We start from the raw sequence: 24193 nt of genomic DNA, 5'->3' as shown, positions 1-24193 counted from the left end.
CCTTCATGTTGTTTAATTATGGGACGAAGTAGATTTTATGTCTTGTTGTGAGTTCAGACTCAGGAAGATTAAGTGATGACGTAGTAATCGTGGCTGTGAAAGGGCAGCAAGATGCCAAATTGAGGCTAAACAGGTGGGTTATCTCCTGCGGAGTAATCTACGGAGGTGTGATCCTTATAAAATTATGTGGAGAGTTTTGTTTTCTACTAGCGGGGTATATGTGTTAAGATTCGAATTTGAATTTGGTTGAGAAAGTTGACTTGATCATCATGTGGATGTCTGCAAGTTTAGTAGATGAATTGAGGTAATATATGGGTTGTGTTATGTAAGCGTAGGAAGGATTTAGTTGAACTTCGGTGCGGGATTATGGTAGTAGTAGAGTATGGGTATTATGAGTTATCGAGTGTTTTGTTATATGGCTTTGAGCCAAGTGGGGGAGTATGTTATCGATGATTTGATTGCGTGGTTATGTGTTATACTGGTTTCGGTTTGAGGCATACTTGTGGATCGGATATGACTTGTAGAGGTTAAGATCGAGGGTGATTCGAGCAAAGAAATTTTTGGATACGGGTTATATTATATTGTATGGATATATGGAAATTATGGAAATTATGGAGTTGTTATGTGTGAAGGATGTAGTGTGCATGGAGTATGAATTTAATCGGCTGTGTTAAGACAAGGTTACTTCCTTGGGTGTTGTTGTGCTAATGGGGCACATGTCGTTTGGCCCGTTTGGGCGGCACAATTGAGATTTGAGCATAATGGATAACTCTCGAAAAGGTTCTAATGGGTTCAAGATTTATATATGCAGCAACTGAGAATTTTTCGGATCGGTATATGGAGAAATAAGACAGTTTTATAGTAAGTTGTATCAGCACAATAATAGATATGATCGGTTCTTTAGGTACTTATGACGCGGTGAGGCTCTACATGTGTTTTGGTGTCAATACTCTTGGGTTTGACAACCTGCGTTGATTGGTTGAGTTGGAGAGACTCAGTCCTGATGGTTTGGTTATGGACAGATGGATTTCAAAGTGTTCTCAATAGTTTCTACTACAGTTCGAGGTGTATATTTCCTGCTGGTGTGGGGAGCGTGTTGCGTATTGTGATTTTTTCCTCGATAAGATTCTCGTACTTTACATATGATGGCATGATAGATGTGGTGTATTTGTGCGGGATTGAGATTTACATGTACAAGGTGGCAGTTCAGTCTTTCAAGAGAAAATTCTTCTTAAATTTGAAGTATTAAGAATGTGCCTCTTAGGATTTTCTCTGGTTGTAGCTGCCTCTTGTTCATGGTAGACTTAAATTTATAAAAATCTGTTTATGTACATTTCGAACAGATGGTGTATTTATTTCATACCAGCTTTGTAAATTCTAATCTTAGAAACTCGTGATTTGTACTATCAATCATTGGGAATTCTTGTATAAAAGCAGTTTTATTATCCTTTTTTTTTTCTTAATAAATCTCATCTAAATTGGATAGTTGTTAATTAACTCATCTGATGGGTTGGGTTAGGTGCCTTCACGACCAGGTAAATTTTGGGTCATGACATTAATAAACATAAAATTTAAATAAATACTTATATATATATATATATATATATATATATATATATATATATATATATATATATATATATATATATATTGTCACGACTCAATTTAGGATCATGACTGGCACTTAGGATCAAGTGCCCTCAAGTAAGCCTCATCGGTATTTTACAGAAAATGGGACATAATTTTCCCTATTTAAGGACTATCTAAAAGTTTTCATGTCTCATAAAAAAATAATAACCGACCAATATTCACCTAAACCAGTCACAGTCTTCATCAACTAACCAGCCTTATCGGCATATAATACTAAACCTATAAAAAAATATGGGAAGAAGTGCAATACTAGTAACTAGTCCAATAAAACGAATGAATACTCATTACACTACTAAAAATGATTATGGAGCGACTCTAAGAGTTCATAAGGAAAGACGATAACAAATAAATAAACTCTTCACACACGCGAACAAGTGCGGGGCTTACCATGAACTATCAACTCATGTACTCTAATTAACAAAATCCTTGCTCGCGTCAACTGTTGTATCTGTAAAAAAAATGGGGAGTGAGTCGCTAGCTCATTGAGTAATGATACTTAACCACAACCATTTTTTTTATAATTGGGAACAAGTCATAAAACATGCTTGCATAATAATAATTAGAAACTATCATAAAAATAAAATGCCCTCTAAAAAACGGTAACAATAATCAGTCTCATCATGTGTTTCATATAATAGAAATCAATTTAAAAATTCGATAATAAACTCGGTAAGCACTGTATCATATCAAATCTTTATGTTTGGGAGATTTTCAAGAAGAGATCATGTAATCTGTATCACTATGTGGACTCCTTCGTAAAAGGAGTCAAATATAATTGTAGGTCCCTACTCGAGGGAAAACTTTAACTGTATGCTAGTTCTACCTTCCCACTAGTGAGGGCTATAACTGTACTCGATAATCTGCAAATACAAGGTGCACCAGGTCTAACGAACCCGCCGTTAGCTATGGGATCATTCAAAGTCTCCTCCCATTAATATTCTTTCTTGTAATCAGTCAATACTCGTATGGAAGCATTTTCAAAATAATAAAGGGCATATCATTTCTTATCAAATCATGTAATTTTATTTTGATAACGGTAAAAATATCTAGTAATAAAGAGTTTAAAACAACAATAATTACCTCAAATAACTATTTCGGTATCATATCGTATAAAAAACTTGTCCCACGTACACTTTCAAAATAATCGGTAACATATTCATATTAGAACTCATATGCAAATCATGCAAGTTGTGAAAATACAAATTGCGGTAGGATTACTACTCACCTTTTGATGTCAACTAACCAAAGCTTAACTTCTAGTCAGATCCGAATCGCTCGGCTGCTCGCGTATGAATCTATAAATCAATCTATAGCTTAGTGTTACCATTCACTAGTTCTGTAATTTATAATTAAGGTGATAACGAATCACTATTTTGATTACCCACGTCTTGATTTCACTTAAATTAGCAACGGTTAGGCTGCTATTCCTTTAAAATAATTCTCTGTAATCCTCCTTTCCTGACTTATATCTCCTTTAATGAACTACTCTATTTTATTATGAAAATTCCTACTTAGTACCGCCATTACAGTTAAACATCGAAATAAAATCTTAGAATCCCAATTTCACTTAGCCTGGCCAAGAATCTAAAGAGACTAGTTTAAATAAAAAATGTATTGCTATCTCTCTTTTTTTCGTTTTCTTAAATCCCAATTTGATTCCCAACTCTTAATCAAATTACAACCACATATTTATTCAAACTTTAAAAACAATACTACTTCAAATAGGAGGAGACAAATATGTAGTTATCTGAAATTCTACTGTTGAGGGTCAAGATATATATTTAATTCTTCAAGTAGAACATGATATTGGATGGAGCACCAGAAACCCTTCTGCTTTGATGCCTACGATGACTGGTTTTTTTTTTTTTTTTTTTTCCCAAATCCCTTTTCCCTCCTTTCTATCTCACGCCACTTTGGACCAAATGGGTTGTCGATTATGGTTGAGAATGGTGGGTGGTGGTGGTGGTGGTTATAATTGTGACTGAGAAAGATGGTGGTAGTTTATAACGGTGGGCAATGCCGACTATACTTGTTGATGATGATGGGGTGGTTAGTTGTGGTAGTTGAGTATGTGTTTGTGATTGAGAATGATAGTGGTGGGTCTGTGTGGTGGTTGTCGATAATGGTGACGGCTATGATTGAGGAGGAGGAGGTGATGGTGGCGGGTGACATGGTAGTAGTTGATAATAATAGGAGGTAGTGGCAATTAATAATGAATGTAATGATAGGATCTTAATGTAATTAAGTCTTTGTTATGCATCTTAATCATACAGACTTATTAAGACCTATTAAGTGGTTGTTAAGTTAAAAAAAATAAACAAACTTAATGATTAATATCTGAATAATTAAGATTCAAATTTTTAAAACAAACTTACTTAATGTCTGAGATCTGGATGATTAGGATTCAGACCTCCATTAAGTGCAAACAATTGAGGCCTTAGTTGAACACAATGATATGCCACTAAGTGCTTAAGTTTTTTAATGCCACGAAATAATTACCTTTCTTTAATTAAGGATAATTTACTTTAATGTCACATGCCATTAAATGAATGACATATTTGGAAATGATAGATAATCAATGAGGAGACACATAAAAAGAATAAATTTGAATTTTGAACCTTATAGTCATATTGTTTTATCATAACAAAGGTTCTATATTTAACATGTCATAAATCTTGTGAAATCTTATTGAATATTTGAAGATATATTCTGTACTTTGTTAAAAGATTGATTCTTGTTTACCAATCACATATTATTTAACTAAATTTAATTCTCTCTCGTTGCCAAATTTAGGGGCTTTTACCTATTTACTGTGTATTTTTCTCTTTTACAATTGAAAATATTTGATAATTTTTTTTCTTACAATGATGATGACCGACTTATTTGCGTATTATCTATTTCATTGATTACTAAACCATGTTCTTACTACTTATACTAACGTTATGCAATAAAATCAAATGAAAATTACTTTAATTTCATAGACCATTAAATGAACGAAATGTTTGGAAGTAACAGAATGGATTACTAGGATTTACTGATTTAGGACAAACATAAAATTTTTCCCAATTTGAAGAAAAAAACAAAGAAAAACCATTGACCGTAATTTAGGGGGCACGCTCAAAGTCACGTACTCAGCGCGCGTGAAATCACCGTAACATCACTGCGAACAGAACTATAGTATAAATTTCCCATGCTCCCCCTCCAGTCAAGCAAAAAGCTGAACACTCTGTTTACGGTTATTCACCAATCACAGTTTCGTCACTGTTTGCAAGTTTTTTTAGGGCTTTGATTTTTCCGGCAATGGCGTCTTCTTCGGCTTCGCCGTCATCGGCGTCATCGACAGCACCTGAGTTTCCACTTCTACCAGTTATGGGAATGAAGAGTAAAATCGTTGAGAAAATTCAAGAGAATCGTGTCACTCTTCTTGTTGGTGAAACTGGTTGCGGTACTCCTCATTTTTCTATTTTTCCTTAATTGGTCTGTTATTCTTTCTGAAAATTATGTTTACAGTCAGTTTGTAGAGGATGATTCAACATATAAGCAAGTAGTTACACATGTATACAAATTTTTGACTATATTTATATATGTGTACGGTCATACATATCTATAAAAGTCAATCCTCTATAACAACATTTTCATAGAGAGATTCATCATCTACAATATATATATATATAAAATTGACCTTGTGTATACAGTGTGATTTCCGCCCCTCTAGCTTAAACCATGCCTATAACAAACATGCTTTTTGGAATTGATTTTTTTTATTTTATATATATATATATATGACGATGGTCTATCGGAAACAGTAAGTTATGCGTACACACTGTACTCCCAAGACCCACTTGTGGGATTATAGTGGGTATGTTATTGTTGTTGTTGTTGTATATTCTACATTTTATAACTAAAACAACATTCTACTTGTAACAACATCTATTATTATACCGGTGAACTCTTTGTATAGTTACCACTCTATAACAGCCTTACTCAAATATCTATATATATGTTAGGATTTGTAATAACCAAAAAGCAATCTATTTAATAAGTAATAACAAAATTTTCATAATTTTTGTAAGTTTCAACAAGGAATCTGGAACGTTAAAAACTCTTGTTAGCTTAGAACAAGAGAAATTAAAAGATGAAGTTGGAATTTTTTTTTATTCTGCCATATTCCCACATTTTCCACCTATTAAAATTGTATATTAGTTTTTTTTAATTCTTGATAAATGATACAAATTATCATTTGACATCTTAAAAGTAAATAGTTTTATTAGCTGTTATAACACAAATAAATTGAAAACACAAACCAATCAAAAAACATAAATAAATTTAAAAAAATGAGTTATAGAGTATTTTTATCCATAACAGCCATAAAAGATCTAAATGTCAAATGCTGTTATAGGTGTATAACAAATTAATCACTATACAAGGCAGCAAAAAGTCCGTACAAATGAGGTTGTTATAGAGATGTTTGACTATATATATATTAAGAGGTCCATTATCCCTCGGACTCGAACTTTATATATGTACATTAAAAATTAGAGAAATTTTAAAGTATATAACTTAGAGCTGTGTACACATTATCTTGAATTCAGTCTATATATATCTTCAAAAAAGTGTAAAATAAGTGTATTTATTCAGAGGTGCATCTACTGTCTCGGGCTTGTGACTTATTTTATGTATGTGGGAAATATATATGTGTGTGTATGTATAAAGAGGTGCAACTACTGTCTTTAAATTGGCATGTCAATAAAAGACTAACTAACAAAACTTAAGTTGTAGTTTTATTGGTTAGTTCTGATGATCTTATACCAAAAATAGTAGATTGAGTCACTGGAATATGGAGAGCGGCATTTTTAAGGTTCATGGAAGTAGAATAACATATATATGACTTGGTAATCTATATATGTTGGTATGGATTCATCGGATGAAATTTTCTTGTTACAAATGCAAATGTTTGCCCCTTTTTAGAATTTCCATTAGGTTTCATTTTGTCACATTTGCTTTTAGCTGCATGATTATTGCAAAAGGAAAAAGATTAAAAAAATCAAATGCAAAATGGTGGTGCAAGGTGGTGGTGCTTACTTTCACCTAGCCGACAACACTGGTGCCTACTATAAATTTTGTGCCTTCTTAATTATGTATTTGCTTTATATGCTCTAGAGTTGATATTGTATTCATGAATTTATTAGGAAAGAGACCTACAACATAAATTTTCCAAATATGAAACATTTCTACGCTGCATTGTGTAACTTAGCCATGGATGCTTGTTATTATGGCTTTACTAATTTTTATAACACGTGTCACTTAACGCTCATATCCAAATCTTGGTCAGAACATAGGGCCTCCTAGTTAGTGGGGAATTACTCCTAGATGAACATTCAATGTGTTATTATCTTATTACGAGTGGCTATTAGATTCTTCTATGGTGAAATTCTACCATTCGATTGTTTGAACTTGAGTGTACTTACTAGCTTTATAGTTTTTTGTTAAAAGTGCACAGCTTTTGCTTAATGTCATGCTACTGTTTTAGAATTTGTCAATTTGTTAGTTTTATTAAGTAACTTGTTCCTTGGTAATTAAGGAAAAAGCTCGCAAGTCCCTCAGTTTTTACTTGAAGGAAACATGGAACCCATACTTTGTACACAACCAAGGAGATTTGCTGTGGTAGCAGTTGCTAGAATGGTGGCGAAGGCTCGAAAATGTGAAGTAGGTGAAGAAGTTGGATACCATATAGGGCACTCTAGGGTCTACTCGGAAAGGTAGTCTTTTGTTAGTGTTTTTCTCAGATGTACTCGTCATCCATCGTTGCTTGAGTTTTGCCTTTCACTCATATTGTTTGAATTGGTTGCTATTCTTCTCCTGATCTGAAGTTTGAGTGAGCATTAAATTCTAACAAAGCTACATATACTACATTTCAGACAACAACAGCAAAAACATTTACATAGTGCTATTACTTATAAGTAATATAAAACCTGTTGGTGTCCGTTAATTACATGGGTTGTTCATGGCATGTTTGTATAATTGGTTAATACTGTCTTTACTCTTGCCAAGGGTTCACTTACGTGAAAACGTATTATTTGACGATGATCCGGTAGTTTATACACACATTCTGCGTGCACGTTCTTTTTAAATAAGAGTCTTAGCTAGCGTTTGGCCATAGATTCCCAAATTTATTCTGAAAAATCTGGTTTGGGTGAAGTTTGGTTTGAAGATGAAAATGTGTTTGGACATCTGTTTTGGGTGAAGTTTGGTTTGGAAAAACATGAAACATGACTTATACCCACAAGTTATAAAAGCTATCACAAATACCCAACAGTACCATTATCAATAACATTCGTTATATTATTGCTAACCATGGTCCTGAACATAAATAAATTTGATACAAAATTATCATTTTTATAATGAACTACATGATACACTATCAGATGATCGAGAAGACGAAGCAACATCGTTACAAAATAATAAATGGTGGGCTCTTTTATAAAACACAAAAGTTTGGGGCAATTTTTAAAAAATATAATAGTGATATTTTGGCCCAAAACCAGCTATTGAGCTTGGTTTGGAATTTGGGATTTGACCAAAATGTAGGCAAAATCTATGGCCAAACATGTGTTTGCCAAATAAAACCCAAGTTTATTTTGGCAAAATCTATGGCCAAACGGGTCCTTAGTGTGTGTTACAACAACTGTGCCTTAATCCCAAGCGTGGGGTCTGCATATAAAGTCTCACTATTCATTTTACCCTAGTCGGTATACTGTTTTTATACAGGGGCTTTCTCCATCATTAATATAAAAAGTTTACTTTTTAAAAGAAATCCAATGATCTACGATTCTCCAACACTAGAGGATATCTACATCTTCTACTGACATGCAAATTTCTAAATAGACTAGAAAATACTCATAATGACGCTAGCCCTAATGTAAGAATAACATCATGACTACGTCTTAATCCCAGTTAGCCAATGTCGCCTATATGGAACTTTTGCTTCCATTGCATATGTCTATGTTGATAGATAAAAAGAGGAAAGGTTAAGTGGACTTTTATTTTTTGTTTTCATGACATGCTGAAATGAACTGAGATATGGTCAACTTAGGCTGGAGAAATTTGCCGATGCAGGATATCATGTAAAGCTTTGACGAATTTTATATGGCCTTGTCGGATGAGTTTTAATGACAAAATACAAGGACACCTTCCACTTTACATCTTCAGATGCTTAATTATCGTCACTGTCCTTTCTTGCTTTTTTATTTTAATTTCTTTTGGTTCTGTTTTTTTTTTTTGGTTTCTTGTTGTTATTGTTTTTTCATGTGAAGTAATAAGCAGAGAAGCAGAAATATGTACATCTCCTTTTATTTTCTTTCACTAATTTCTTAGCTAATGTATAAGATATAAAGAAAAATTTAAGGTTATTTCTGCACTTAATATTTTGAAATTTATCAATTTGATAAATGTCCAAAATTAATGGTGTTTGGCACTGGTGGACCTTCAAGAGAAAGTGGAATATACCGCTAGTGTAAAGCTCATTTCAGTTGTCTTGTGACTTTGACATCATTTGATCTTCTATCTCCAATGAAATGTGCCAGCTCGCAATGATTTAAACAACTAATAAGAGGGAATTTTTAAATTAGTGCTACTGGGACCTCCAAGCAATATTCGGAATAACTGCATATGAAGCTCATTTGAGTCTTCTTATTTCTTTGACGTCATTTAATATTCTCTCTCCAATTAAATGTACCAGCTTGAATGATTTAAGCAACTAATAAGAGGGAATCCCAAATTAGTGCTACTGGCAAGTGATACATTTACCGAAAGAAATAAAAGCCAATTTATTGTCTTGTTTTTATGTCTCAATGCAGTTTTGTGGGAATATATGCGCATCATGATTCACTGTATTGTCACGTTTATAGTTTAAGTTAGTGAGCACATGACCTCAGTGTCCAACTGATGTATTATTAGTCAGTCCGTATAGCCATTCTCGAAAAAGCAAACTACAACAACAACAAACCCAGTGAAAAAAAAGCAATCATGTTGTATATTTATCTTTCTCCATATCAGAGCTTGGCACCCATCTATCATGTTGTACAGTCTTGGTGATCATTTTCGTCAGTCATTCCTCTTTTCACTGGTTGTTGCAAGGGAAGCCATCTTTGGCACCTTAAGCATGATTTATCGAGATGCAGTTTGCCTGGAATGCCATGGAAGTTATATGTTGGAACTAAGATGTTATGGTAAAAAGGAAGTATAACAATCTTTACCTTTTCCTTGTTAATGTCCCTCTCTTTTTGGGGAACAGTTTTAAGGAACGTCATTCTCCTCCTGTAGTGGATTTATCAATGTTTTTGTGTTTCAATTACATCCAGCAAAATTTTCAACTACTCATTATCACTTTTTTCTCTGTGATGTATCTTCTTTATTTAACTTATCAAGTCAACATCGTACCACAGATCTAAGATTGTGTTTAAAACTGCTGGAGTTCTGTTGGAAGAAATGCTAGAGAAGGGCTTGAATGCGCTAAAGTATAAAGTTATCATTCTCGACGAAGTGCATGAAAGATCTGTAGAGTCAGATCTTGTCCTTGTTTGCATCAAGCAGTTTTTGCTTAAAAAGAGTGACCTGAGGTAACATTCTCTTTCTTCTTCTTTTCTTCTTTTCTTCTTCTGTATTTTCTATTTATTTGTCTATCTTGATATGAACTGTTTGCCATCTCTCTGCTTTGTACTCAATCTTCTACCATTAACACTTGGAGAACTTGGTCTACTATGTCGCATGCATTACAAACTCATTGGTGATAATGTGCTTTGTGTATCTAATTGGTTCAACTCTATAGGGTGGTGTTAATGTCTGCTACTGCTGATATTGCAAGATACCGTGAATACTTTAAGGATCTCGGTAGAGGTGAAAGGGTAGAGTTGTTGGCAATCCCTAGTTCTGGACAAGACACCATATATCAGCGAAAAGTTTCATACATTGAGCAGGTATAATTCATCTATCTTAGAGAAGAGAATCCATTTCATTTCCTTTATCAGAAAAGGAAAATGAAGAAAATTCGTTTAACAGCATGTTTCTTATATTGAAAGTTACCATGCACCGATGGTCTTAAAGCAAATTCCATCAATAACAGTTAGCATCTATAACTTTGGCATTTCCCTCTCTCCAGATTAAATTCGTTTAATTATGTTTAAATTCATGGTTTACTTTTCATAATGGTAGTTTCAAGTGCACTGAGTCAACCTAACTTGGCTTTGTCCTACTGCCTTGGGTGGATATGTGAATCCATTTTTGTTCATGTAACCCTACCTATTGAAATGTCTCTTTTGATGTTCTATCACAATTGTCAGTTCTCGTGTTCTATTATTTTATCCCTCTTTTATCTTTTCTTAGTTATTTGGGCTCGTAATTGGCTGTAAAGATGTTTGCTAGAAATGAAGCAGTTGCATTGAATTCCATAATTGGTATTGCCTTTTCGAGTTATGCTTTTAAACATAAGCTTGAAGGTTGCTCCAATGAAACCACTATGTGGAACTTGTTAACCTTTGTTACTTTTGCTTTCATGTAGACTAATATAAGGAATAAGAATCCTTCATTTCTAAAGTAAAATATTGATGGAAAGTCATCTTTTGCAATGGCTATTTCTTGAGATATTTAATATATTTGTGTTCTTACTTTTTGCAAGTCAGCATTAATATGTAAAACGATATAAAAGTTGCAATACATATGATTATTAAATAACTATTTATGATCACATTATCTGAAACCATTAATATTATTTAGACCAACTAGGCATAAATAGGTAGATACATTATCTTTTTGTGTAGGTAATTATGGTTTGTAAGAAGTGAATATTTAGAATTTAATTATTCAACATCTTGTTAAGAGACTCTATTGGCGGATGATCCAGATTATACTCTCTTCATCCTAAAATAGATGACTCTCTTTGACTAGTTTATTCATTACAATAATAAATTTTGGTTAATTTTTTTAAACCAAAATTAGGTTTAGATATGTTACATAACAATATTTGCTGAAATCTAGAATGTATGAGTAACCTTACCATACATGAGGTTTACAACCCTATATGAAATATAAATTCAAATTTAACGAAGTTATCCATTTAAGGGGAGAATGTGCAAGCTTTCAAATGGTGAAGGTTCCTTACTTATAGAGAGAATAGATGCAAGACTCCAATTTTACGTACCTCTGACTTTTGAGCTCAGGTAAGGCCTCCTCTCCGTTTAAAATAACAAGCGAAATGTGTAAATATGAGGTATATGCTATAAGGATGTCACATGAAGGCTAAAGTGATATTAATTTAGAATACATATTGTATGTTACTCCGTATTTTTATGGGATGGAGAGCTTTTGGGGTTGGGAAAGGGGTCAAGTAATTTTTAGCATATTAAAAAGGAAAGCGGGCCAATTTTTTTCTGAAGGAGGTAGTATTTCATGTTGAACTTGATGTTCTCAAATTAGTCTAGTCTCTAATTACTAATATCACAACTTTCAATACAGTAATCAAATGACCCCTTATTCCACTTACAAACTGTTTAGTATCTAAAAGAGGACTTATCTCTTATTGCCTACACATATTGTGGTCTTCCACTTAATTAATTTTCCCTTTTCCTATTCGACTTCTATGATGTATGATTACTGAGAAAATGCTTTGTTTAAATCTATGCATTTCTGGTTACTGCATGGTATGTTTTTATATTCATATGCTGCAAGAAATATATACAAGCTAATATTTCTGCTGTGCCTGCCAGACTAGAGAATATTTTAACTTTATCAAATAAGGAAAAAAATTCATGAACATCTTAACCTGATCAAAAAGGGGAAAAGATTATACATAATTAAAGTGTAATAACAGTACAGCAAGTGTTCTGTTAAGAGGATATGTAATATTGCTTCCTATAGATTACTGATGTTTTCCATTTAATCAAAATTGTAATCTGCAATGATATTATTTGCTTAACAGGTAGCTGAGCTCCTTGAAATGGAATCAGAAGAGACGGCTCTGAAATGCTGTTCTGGTCCAAGCCCATTGACAGCTGATGCTGATATCAAGCCTGAAATGTATCAGCTTATACACAATCTTATTATACACATTCATAAAAATGAAAGGGACATTGAAAAAGGAATTCTGGTCTTCCTTCCAACATACTATGCACTTGAGCAGCAGTGGCTCTTGTTGAAGCCTTTCAGTGTATCTTTTAAGGTTCACATATTACACAGTAGTATCGACACTGAACAAGCTCTCAAGGCCATGAAAATCTGTAAGTCGCATCGTAAGGTAGGGTTTCTTTCCTCCCTTTGTTCAACATCCATCATTGTCTAAAAAATCTGGGGAGACAGTCCTAAAAGCAGGCAGAGTGCTTATATCCCTCTCCCCTCCCCCCCCCCCCAAGCAATGCCCCCCAGCAATGCCCAAAAGATAAGAGAAAGAGTGCTTACAGCGAAAGGTCATTTTTGTTAATAACATCTAAACATTTCTGTTTTCTCTTAACCCTGATTCCTGATTTTATTTCAGTGGTTAGCTGCTATAAGTATTCAGTAAAATGAATATGGTAACTGCATTCATGTCTCTACAGTACTGATGCCTCTCTCTGAAACCTAAACTTATCTGCAGGTGATTTTGGCCACAAATATTGCAGAATCTTCGGTTACAATACCAATGGTGGGCTATGTCATTGATTCTTGCCGTTCTTTACAAGTTTTCTGGGATAATAATAGGAAAACAGATTCTGCAGAGCTTGTGTGGGTTTCCAAATCACAGGTACTAAATGAGTCATGTTTGCACATTCCAATCTCTCTTCATGAGATTGCTGCTCCTAATTTTTTGAGATGCAGGCAGACCAAAGGAGAGGGAGAACTGGACGGACTTGTGACGGCCATGTATATCGATTGGTAAAAAGATCATTTTACACTCAACTAGAGGATTACGAGCCTCCTGCAATACTGAGGTTATCGTTGAGGCAGCAAGTACTTCTCCTTTGCTGTGCTGAATCTAAAGCCATCAATGATCCCAAAGGTATTCAGCTACTATGCTTTTTTAGCTGGATATTCAGCATTACAGTTTCTTCTCTGTTTGTTTTCTTTCTCCTTTTCCTTTTACATGATTACTTTCATGAAATTGCTTGCTGCTTCATCTTGAGTTGAATTGTGAAAATTTTCTGTAATTTGATGAAGAAAATGAAGAAAGCATGCTTAGGGATGGAAGAGATGTATAATTGGCTTGTTTATTTCTCCTCCTGTTTTCTTCGTACATCTTTAGTCGTTCTGCTATGGATTTGTTTTATTGGAATGAGTCTTATGACAATTATTATGGAAAATGTTTTGTTTTGCTGACTTCTCTATGCTTCCTGATTCTACCATTTTGTTGAGGACGAGGTTTTAACTTTTAACTTTTTAAGGGTGGTTATGAAATAACATATGTAGAAAATAAACATTGCGCCTAACTCAACTCAAAGCTAACTCATGAGCTGAGGATTGACCAAGAGCCCAAGACCATATAAGGAGATAACAGCCATCCCTTCAAACAATATGGAGACTTAACACCCCCCCTACTCCCAGGACGGGACATCTTGTGCGTGGAAAATATAATACGAAGGCTCAACTGGGTAAACCAAAAACAAGATGGGTCTATCTTTGATACCGTGTTAGGAAAATGGTCCTAGGGCCTAATTCAACCCTAAAAGCTAACTCATGAACTTAGGATTGTCCAAGACTATCTAAGGAGCTAATCAACCAAAGTGAGACTCTAACACCTCCCTTCCCTTGCACGCCCAAGACTAGACATCCAGAGCGCGGACACCATGACATGGGGCCTAACATTGGGTAAACTAAGAATTATGATGGGTCTTGCTTTGATATTGAAAATGGACCTTTGGTCTTGCTTGGTTGTCAATGCAAAATGTGTTCATAAATAATTAGTACATGTTATCAACTGAGAATTGAAATGTCTGATACACTAAGGAGTTAATGCATATAGAATCCTCTATATTTATGATTTGTTTCTGAAATGCGAAGACTTTCTTCCCACACCTACAAGCAAATGGAAAAAAAATGCATGAGATAAATTTGGTGCAGTATTACTAGCAAGTTTGTCCAATCTAAGTCAGATCCATACGGGGCCCTCTACAGCGTGGGCTGGTTAGACCAAGAACTCGAACCAACCTGCTCAGTTGTCACCCATAGTTTAAGCACAAAGCAGGACTAATCAATTTATATATGGGCTAAAAAATATGTCATTTATCCAAATTAGCATGGTCTTGAGTGTTATTATCATCAATTTGGGTAAGTTTGCTGTCTATGTTCAATAATTCTCTTTTCCTTTTTCTAGTCTACTGCTGTTTATAGATGTGAGATACTAAAATTTAACTTATGGATCTTTCAATTAGTTCTGCTACGGAAGGCTTTAGACACTCCAGATCCTGAAGTCGTTGAGGATGCATTGAGTTTGCTTGTTGACCTCCATGCACTACAAAAAACACCTCCAAGGAGCCGTTATGAGCCTACTTTTTATGGAAGATTGCTTGCCAGCTTTTCTCTTTCATTTGATGCTTCTATACTAATACTCAAGTTTGGAGCCATAGGAATGCTACGAGAAGGCATTGTTCTTGGTATAATGATGGATATGCAGCCACTCCCCATTCTTCGTCCTTTCGGCCACGAAAGCTTGGTACTATCCTATACTTTTTAATTTGAGAATGTCACATTTCTTTAATGGTTTAGATTAATGTTGATCAATAAATTTGATTTTGCAGTTCATGAAGTACATTGACAACTTTTTCAGTGGAGATTCTAAGACCACTGGTTTATCTGGTAGAAAAGAGGTAATCTGTATGGCAAATTCGTGCGCATTTCAGTTCTGGCAACGTGCTTTCAAGGTAAACCCGCAGTTCATTCTTGACTATAGGAAATCTCTCTCTTTCATTCTCTCTCTCTCTCTCTCTCCTCCCTGTTTTTTTTGGTTTATTTTTTTGGATGCTAGCATTCTATTTACGTATATTGTTTCCAAATGAAGGACAAATACCGCCTTCAACTATTAAGACAACTCTTCAAGTTGGATAACACAAAAGACAGAGAAATAGTGCTTTCAAAAATTGAGGAAGAGTGGTGCTCATACCATAATCTTTTGCGATCGGCACTCAAGCAAGTTGCTGAATCATGTATGTCTTATCTTGAGTTTTACCAGTTTAGATCCTTTGGTTTTTTATACTAAGCCTGTGTTGTTGCAGATGATGAGGTTCTGGACTCTTTGCATCGATATAGACCCCAATTTCTTGCTACATCAGTTGGCATACCATCTTATTATAATCCAAATGAATATCAGCACAAGTGCCATCTCGACTGTGATCAGTATTTAGATGCTGGTACGTTAGATATGGATTATCAGCTACTTGAACTAGGTGGTGAAATAAGGAAATGCATTTCTATTCCATTTTTGGGCCACAATGAATCATTAGCACATAAGGTGGCTCAAAATTTGGCTAGTGTAGTCAAAGAGGTACTGTATTCTGCTATCACTTTGCTGTTATATTTGATGTCAAGATTTTGATATCATCTTCCTTTTCGATGTTCGATAGATGAGAAGTCAGTCTTCTGCGGATGTCTCTGGAAATCCTGACATGTTGGTGTATGGTAATGGTGTTTCCACAGGGGAGGCTTCTTTTTGTAAATTTTTTCTCAGTGGTCAGTGCAACAGAGGTTCCCAATGTTCCTTTTCTCATTCTTTACAAGCAAAGAGGCCCACTTGCAAATTTTTCTTCTCTTTACAGGTATCAGTAGTTTTATGGCTTATTGTATTTGTCAAATAACAGTGTCCCTGATCGATAATCCCCCATTGGAAACATTGGTGATTGAAAAATGAGGAAGTGAATACTAGGGAAAAAGAGTTAATGAAGGTCCTCCTCTTTTTACTTTTGGTTGATTTGAGATAGAGGAATAAAAGAATATTGAAGGGGTTGAGAGTCCATTCCGTAGAGTAAAGAGTTCCGTTTTTGCTTCATTTGGTGTAATAAAGACATCCCTTACTGTATTGGTCATTCCAGGAAAAAATGCAGTTATCATTCTTAATAGGCTGACTATGATCAAATTAGAATCTGATTCTTCTGTCAATTTTTTCTTCCTTGGTTCATCAGTCATCACAAAGACATGTTACTTGTTACATCTTTCCTTTGAAGAGGAAGAAGAGCTTGCATTAGTGGAAGGAGGAGGAGAAAGAATGGGGAAGATTTAAGGGTGTGCTATATATATATATATGGAGGGGAAAATAGTCATTTGTTGGCACTGCCTTATCCATAGGTTATCCATGTAGTATTAAATGGTGCATATCCTTGGCTTCTTTAAATTTCTTCTTACAAATTTTTTCTCAAGGGTCTCGATACTCCTATCTGACATATTCTGAATTTACATTTATATAGGGATGCCGGAATGGAGATTCATGTTTCTTTTCTCACGATTCAGTTTCATCTGCTTATTCTGGTGTTCTGTCAAGTTTATGCCGTCCGGAGAATGAAGATGCTGATATGTTGTCACTTCTGCGATGGTTTCCTGCACCTCATCATGGACGCATCCTCATACTTGATGACAATGATTTATATTTTTCGTCACATATTGCACGTCACTATGCTCCGTCTTCTATAATTTCCACAACGCCCCTTCCAGATGAATCCACACTTGACCAATTACCAACTGATGTCAGAATTCTCTGGGGCCATTCCAATCCATACAACACGATAGTATCCAACACTGCAGGAAGTCCAGTTCTGTGGAGTGAAGTTAAATGTGTCCTATGGTTTCCTAAATTTGAAACAGGACATAGAGAAGGGCAGAAGAGTGTGATGCAAACCTTTTTTGAGTATTTAGCCATCCGGATGCTTGGATATGCCTTATATGATGTTAAAGTTATTGTCACTATGAATAATATGCGTTTCTCCTACCTACAGGTAATTTACTCCTCGTATTTTTTTTTTTCCTTTTCCTATCTTTATGACAGTTCTGTTCTGAAGTGCTCTATTTGTGGGTAGTACTTGGGGGGGGGGGGGGGGGGATTAATACAAAATCTATATCTAAAAGTTAGTAACAACTGAGCTTTTGAAAGTTGACATGAAAGTATGCTTTGTATTTGTGGAGCTGCTTGATGTTTTAAGCATCTGCAATGAGAAATGAATGGAATGGTATTACGTTTATGTCTACTGATAAATAAAATAGGACTTGCTGTGAAGCTATATGATATTTTGTCGCTTGGCGTGCATTTACGCTATATAAACACATACTAATATGTTGTTGCTTTATCATACTGTAGGTTGTCGAAGAGAATGTTTGAGAATCACTTTTGAAAAAAATAAAAATGTTTTCTGCTCTTTTCTATTGGCTGAGGCTCTTGACTTTGTTAGAACTTTTTCTTTGATGAAAACTGCCTATCAGGCAGACATGCACCTTGACAGCTTCCATGCTCTAAAAATGTTTAACAACTTATGTAATATTATCTCCTTATACATTTTAATCCCCTTCCCTATTTCTTTTAATGCTGCAAATAGTTCTCTCCTTCATTTCGTCCGAGTCCTAAATCCCACCTGTTGCTAACATAAATGCTTTGCTGATTCAGATTATTTTCCCCTTTATTTCATTGAATTGAACATTTGAGACTGTTGCTTCAGGTAGAAAAGCTGGCAAGGGAATGCTGTTTTTTTCTCAGGGAGTCATTCCTATTTGATGAACAGAACTTGGGAGAATTGTTTGATGAGATTAATGCCAGAAAGCCAATGCTGCAGTCGAAGCCTGTCTCGTATGTTTTCTCGCTGCATCCGCCTGTAGATGTCCAGTCTCGTGATTTTGCAACACTCCTTAGCCAAAATAAAAATAAGGTTATTTAGATACAAGATTAGCTCCAGAATGACGTGCAGTGCGGGGAGTTAAATTATATGCAAATTCGCGTAGAACAGTGTGAAGAGAAGGTTCCTTTTGACATCCAAAAATGCTTAAGTTGCAGAGAATTCCTTCATCTTGATCAGGTTTTACTGTTATATTAGGCATCTCTGTGTGTGTGTGTTTGGCCGGGGGGAGATGGATGAAGTGCACTAGTAATCCTTGAACGTGAGAAAAGCAGATTAGCCATCTAATTATTTGTGGGGATAAAAGATGACTTTGGTTAAACTCCTGCAACGGTTTGCTTATTGGCTAATGAAGTATTTTAAATTGTTAAATCAAATTATATTTCTTTAATTATTGTTATCTTTTGTTATGACAATTAACCGTGAACTTGATTTTAGTGCTTATGATAAGTTACCCTCCTGAGTCTTGGCTTGGTCATCTTTTTTCTTTAACTTAGTAGACAAATGTTACCAGAATTACTGTTTGAAATTAGCCAAATTTTTACTTTCTCTATTTCAAAAGGATTTATTCTATTTCCTTATTAGTCTGTTTAAAAAAGATTAGCACATTTCACTATTTTCTTAATAAGAAGTATTTATAGCCACACAAATGCTAAGGCAAATTTCAGACAACAAAAGTTTTAGTCACACAAATGCTATGATTTATTTAAGATCACATATCTCAAAAGTCTTCCCCTCTTTATTATAGTTTGTGCCAAGTCAAACTAAGACAATTTTTTTTAAACGGAGGGAGCACTATTGTGTGTGATTTTCTATGCAATGTACTTTATTTTTACTTGCTCTTTATGTGTCTAAAATATTTTGCCATTTTTCATAGAGAAGAGATCGAAAAGAGAAAACGCCAAAAATTAGTATTGCTAAACATTAAATACCAGTATAAACAATTATTCAAATAATAACCTGGTAATAGTTAATATTTTACTTTCTTTGCGTTATTTCTGTTGTTTTGAAATGATTAGTTGTATATTTTCCACGTAATTTATATAAGGGGAAAATCCTAAGTAGACAGCAAAGATCTAAAACAAAAAATTAGTGTAATTTTAGATTATCACACTAACAGTAAGGTTCAAATGGCAATTTGTAAACTATCTCACCTAAGATAATAATTTGTCTTTTCCGTTTTTTTTTTCGTCTTTTTTGTTTTGACATCAATAATTATTGATCACTGGAGGGGTGCGGCAGAAAAAGTTAGAATTTCTTTACTTTTATTTAAAAAAATTAAACTCGAGCAAGAAAATTTAAAATCTTTTAACACAAAACACTTTACAATTTCATATTTACCATATTATACAAAAATCTGAATTAATCAAACTTAATGAACTTCAGATACAATATACACGAAAAATAGATAAAACAACATATTGCCATGTGTCTTGTCTCCTACTTGAGTAGAAAACTACTGGCTGACATAACGAATTAGCTACCATATTACTACTAGTATTACTTCATAATATTTGTTATAAAAATTAACTTGAAATTATTTTATACGCGATTTAATTATGTAAAGATTATTTACACGGTGTACATTCAAATTAAAAACTACAACAAGTAAAATATTGCCACGTGTCATGTCTCCTACTAGTAGACTAGAAAACTAGTGGCTGAAACTGAAATAAAAAAGCGGGGATCTTTTCGTGATTTTGATTGTGCGAATATAATAAAGACAACAGACCAATTATCCATAGATGCTTCTGGAAAATTGATACCAAATTGTCTACTCCACAAATATCCACTCCTCTTTGTTCTTCAACAATCCATATTCAATTATTTCCTATTCATTTATTTAGCTGCTGTACATGATTTATGCGAGTTATATAAATTATTGTGTGCATAGGGAGTTATATAAATTATTGTTCATTAGCCGACTCGAACCGTACATTTATAAAGAAAGTGTGAATAAACAAACTACACATAGCCTGTAGTGTGTGTTATGTGTGTAGTGTGTGTGTTCCTGAAGCTGCAATGTCACCAAAAACCCTAGATTCACGTCACACCATTGAATCCTGTACGTATCATCTCCATTCATGGAAGCCCTTTCAGCTCCCAAACCCTAATCCCAAAACCCTAGATTCCTCCGATTCACCAAAACCTTACTCTGCACTACACACTAAGCGCCAATGTAGAGCGGATCGAGCTACTTCGATCCCGATTGAAACCCTAGACATGTCGAAGTTGAGCTTATTTGATGATGATCGTCCTTTATCGGCTAACAAACGGGAGAAAAATAAAAATAATCTCCGTTTGATAGCCGGTAAAAGGAGGCGGCGTGGGTCCCGCTCTGTTTCCGGGAGGAGCAGTGATCGGAGCGGGACCCATCGCCCACGCCGTTGTTGCTCTGTTGGAGCATCAGCGGCTTATGGGACTTGTTCTGATTTTCCTGTAGCTGTTGGGACTGATTCTAGTGGAGAGTTGTTTGTAAATGGGGATATGAATTGGACATTGGATGTTAGTGAGGTTACTAGGAATTTGAAGAGAGAGAAAGAAAGTGGTGGGGTTAGTGAGAGAGAGAATAATTTGAATGGTTTGTTCGGGGGACAAATTGGGAGTTTTGAGGGATTGGGGAATGAATCAGGGTATGGGAGTGAACCGGGTTATAGAGGGGATGCGGAGTTTGGATATGGGGATGAGTTTGATGAAGAAGAAGATGATCAGCAGCGGTTCTCATTATGGGGCGACGAATTTGAAGGTATATGTATACTCTGCAATCTGCATTTGTAGTTCCATTGTCTTGGATTATGCAATTAAGACTTAATGTTGGGGTCAGCTATATGAATCCTCTATCTAGATTTTGCACCATTTCGGATCCGTTTCATTTCAATACTAAATAATTTGTCGTTTAAAATAAGCATTTAAGCAGTCAATGTGCAAGAAAAAAAAGGAAAGTAACTAACCCCACCTTCTGGGGCGACGAATTTGGAGGTATATCCTGTAATCTGCATTTGGCGGTTCATGTTCTTCAAATACGCAATAAGTGTTGATTCATATCTATTTAGCTTCATTTAGGCCTGTTGCATTGACTATTGAATTGTACATAGATTTCCTTAAAGTATTTGCCTTTTGAGACAAACATTTAAATGGTCAATTTGGGAAAAGAAAATGAGAAAGAAAAGAGAGGTTGAAGTGCTCAATGTGATTTAGTCTAGTCAATGTAAAGCCAATGCAAGTTAATTTTTCATTGAAATGTCAAGCTTTGGCTCAAATGGATGTTGTCATGATTGGTGGAATCTTCTGTCTATCAAGATGGACTTTACATAGAATGATGTAGTTTAAAGAGTTAGTGGTAAAATATTCTGCCGGACAAGTCAGTTTCATCCTGTCCCAAATCTTAGACGGCTGCCTTATAGCCTCAGAAAAAGAAAATGCAAATACCTCCTATTTTTGGGGAGCAATGAACTCCTATAAGATAATATTACAGGATTTTTTTTATTTTTTATTTTTAAAATTCATAACCATTCTTTACGTGTGCAATACATATAGTTTCTCTGTGGAAGATTTATATATCATGATTCTACTCACCAACAGAAGCTATACCCTGCCTATAGAACACTACTACAGTACTGCAAGTTGGAATGAAAGAAGTAGTCTGTCAAACTTGTGCCAGAACTATTGATCTTAATTCATTCACGTTTTCATTCATCTTGGGGCTGATATATTGTTTTATCGGTGACGGTATTTGAAAGAACATTGAGAGAGGAGAGGGTGTGGAAGTCAGTAAACATAAACTGAGGGGAAATTTGGATATGTAAATGATGGACTTCTAATGGCTGATAGATGAAACTACGACTTATAAATGTACATGGCACTTATCCAAAGATTGGGACGGAGGATTAAACTTGGTTTTAGGAGTTGAGATAGAAGTATGTCGTGGAATTGTCTCTAGTTTCACTTAATTTTCTGATTAAGTAAAGTATGGGCAAACTGTAGAGATTTGCTTGTGTATGTCTTAAAGCTCAAGGTTGCTTTACTTACAACGTTGGTTTTCTTCTACCTGTCTGTGATTTCCAACTTAATTTTTGTTTAATATAGTCTGAGGACAGTCTGCTCTTCCTATTCTTGCTTTCCTGAAAAGTGGTCTTATTTCTGTATGGTGACAAGCAGGAAGACTATTTTCTAATTGATAGGAATTCCATTTGTAAATGTTATAGTCTTTCACTTACTTCCTATTAACAAATTTGTTCCAAATCGTGTGTGTAAACTATCCTATATATTCACTTTCCGTGTGACATAATTACCCACATGCTCTATTTTACTGGTGGCTCTTACTTATATATACTCATTAACCTTGACTCTTGAGTAGGGGGGTGGAAAGGGGAAAAAATGATAGTGAAGCATAAGGAGGTATTGTGTCGTTCATTGCGGAAGGAAGTAAAGTTGACGCCTTTCAATTCCTTTGATTTCTCAAAGATTATAGGTGGAGTTATATCACAGAAAATCTAATTGGTGATGGGTGGTCCTTCACTGAGTTCTGGGGCTTAATCCTGTCCTCGTGATTACTAAATCTAACATAATCAGCATCTGGCTTTCTCTCTCTCTCTCTCGTTACTTCTTTTCCTTTTGTACTCCCCCCTTTGGCTGGCCTTTGAACCAAATTCTTTCAGTTTCTTCTGGTAGAAGGAACCAGATATAACGTCGTGTGATCTCCTTTTCCTTTTATATTGTTGATGCAAAATTATCTTACTGGTTCTAGGTAATGATTTGTCTGTATTTCTCGGCACAAACGCTGGTGATCATGGTGTACTCCCTCTTGTTACCTACTTGGTACTATTTCCGTTATTAAATTTACCTTATTAAAAAGTAAAAGTTAAATGCTGGTAATCATGGTGAAAGAAAATTGAAAGAATGGTGCGGGGTGTGGTAGGGGGTTTGTAGCTTGTGAAGGCACAGTGTTACCATTTTGTTGTATGCTCAAGGATGCCTTTACTAAATGTAGTATGACCATGTAAACAAGCTGGATCTTTACCAGTTTCTCCATTTTTCCTATAAGCAGACTCTTTTTGTTGAAATCTCAACAGATGGGATGGCTACTTGGACTAGAATCAGTTAACCACTATTTGCCAGCCTAATTTGTTAGACAAGCTTCTGAAAGGATTCTTAAGCAGTCTTGCTAATGTCATGCTTATGTTTGTAATCATGGCTAATTGAGTATAAGCCCACTTCTTTCTAAAGAAAAAAAGAGAGTATAAAAGTTCTCCTATTCTGTTTACTTTACTGCTAACTTGTTCCTTTTCTCTCTTGTACTAACAGCACTTTCTAAGATGGAGAAGGTTGGGGAGAACACATTACAGAAGGTGCACCACAGATGTCGGCGGAGGAAACAAGACTGTAAAATGGTGATCGCCTGAGGTTGCTGATGCTGATGAATAATATTTATAGTTGACTGTATTGTTGTAGCTGATTCAAAGATTTGCCAGTGACATGTATGAACGCATAATGCATGACACCGCCTTTCGGCTATACAGATTTTTTGCTGTGTACAAATAGAATCAGTAATTTATAGGCCATGAGGAAATATATCAATATTGGTTAAAGCATCGCGCACCTTATACGTATTTGGGGTGCAAGAATCATTAATATATTCGAAAAAGTTTCTGTTCTTTCTTGCCCCTGCTGTTGTTAGTTTTAACTGGTAAAAGGTTGTCTACTGTTTGTCT

General features: G+C 35.0%; 2 protein-coding genes across 2 annotated transcripts; both read left to right on the top strand.

The window, feature by feature from the left end:
• The first annotated feature begins 4850 nt into the window (after positions 1-4850).
• Positions 4851-18898, top strand: LOC104101907 (DExH-box ATP-dependent RNA helicase DExH8). The gene is made up of 14 exons (XM_009609458.4): positions 4851-5095; positions 7232-7409; positions 10095-10268; positions 10478-10625; positions 12623-12937; positions 13274-13420; positions 13495-13675; positions 15045-15325; positions 15411-15533; positions 15671-15815; positions 15885-16153; positions 16233-16424; positions 17070-17594; positions 18309-18898. Exons 1-14 carry the CDS (start codon positions 4951-4953, stop codon positions 18522-18524), a joined length of 3039 nt encoding a protein of 1012 aa, XP_009607753.1. The 5' UTR covers positions 4851-4950; the 3' UTR covers positions 18525-18898.
• A 1295-nt stretch (positions 18899-20193) lies between these two features.
• On the top strand, positions 20194-24136 carry LOC104101906 (uncharacterized). The gene is made up of 2 exons (XM_009609457.4): positions 20194-21228; positions 23787-24136. The coding sequence occupies exons 1-2, from the start codon at positions 20505-20507 to the stop codon at positions 23882-23884; spliced, it is 822 nt and encodes a 273-aa protein (XP_009607752.1). The 5' UTR covers positions 20194-20504; the 3' UTR covers positions 23885-24136.
• The last annotated feature ends 57 nt before the right edge of the window (positions 24137-24193 follow it).

Source organism: Nicotiana tomentosiformis, chromosome 2 (assembly GCF_000390325.3).
Source record: "Nicotiana tomentosiformis chromosome 2, ASM39032v3, whole genome shotgun sequence".
NCBI lineage: Eukaryota > Viridiplantae > Streptophyta > Magnoliopsida > Solanales > Solanaceae > Nicotiana > Nicotiana tomentosiformis.
Note: the sequence above shows the minus strand (reverse complement) of the source record. Positions and strands in the feature narration are given on the sequence as shown.

Excerpts from the sequence above, each read along its gene's own strand:
- LOC104101907 (XM_009609458.4), top strand. The coding sequence starts at position 4,951 with ATGGCGTCTTCTTCGGCTTCGCCGTCATCGGCGTCATCGACAGCACCT. Across the intron at positions 15,534-15,670 it reads TCTGGCAACGTGCTTTCAAG|GACAAATACCGCCTTCAACT; the intron begins GTAAACCCGCAG and ends TTCCAAATGAAG. Across the intron at positions 16,425-17,069 it reads AATTTTTCTTCTCTTTACAG|GGATGCCGGAATGGAGATTC; the intron begins GTATCAGTAGTT and ends ACATTTATATAG.
- LOC104101906 (XM_009609457.4), top strand. The coding sequence starts at position 20,505 with ATGTCACCAAAAACCCTAGATTCACGTCACACCATTGAATCCTGTACG. Across the intron at positions 21,229-23,786 it reads ATGGGGCGACGAATTTGAAG|CACTTTCTAAGATGGAGAAG; the intron begins GTATATGTATAC and ends TTGTACTAACAG.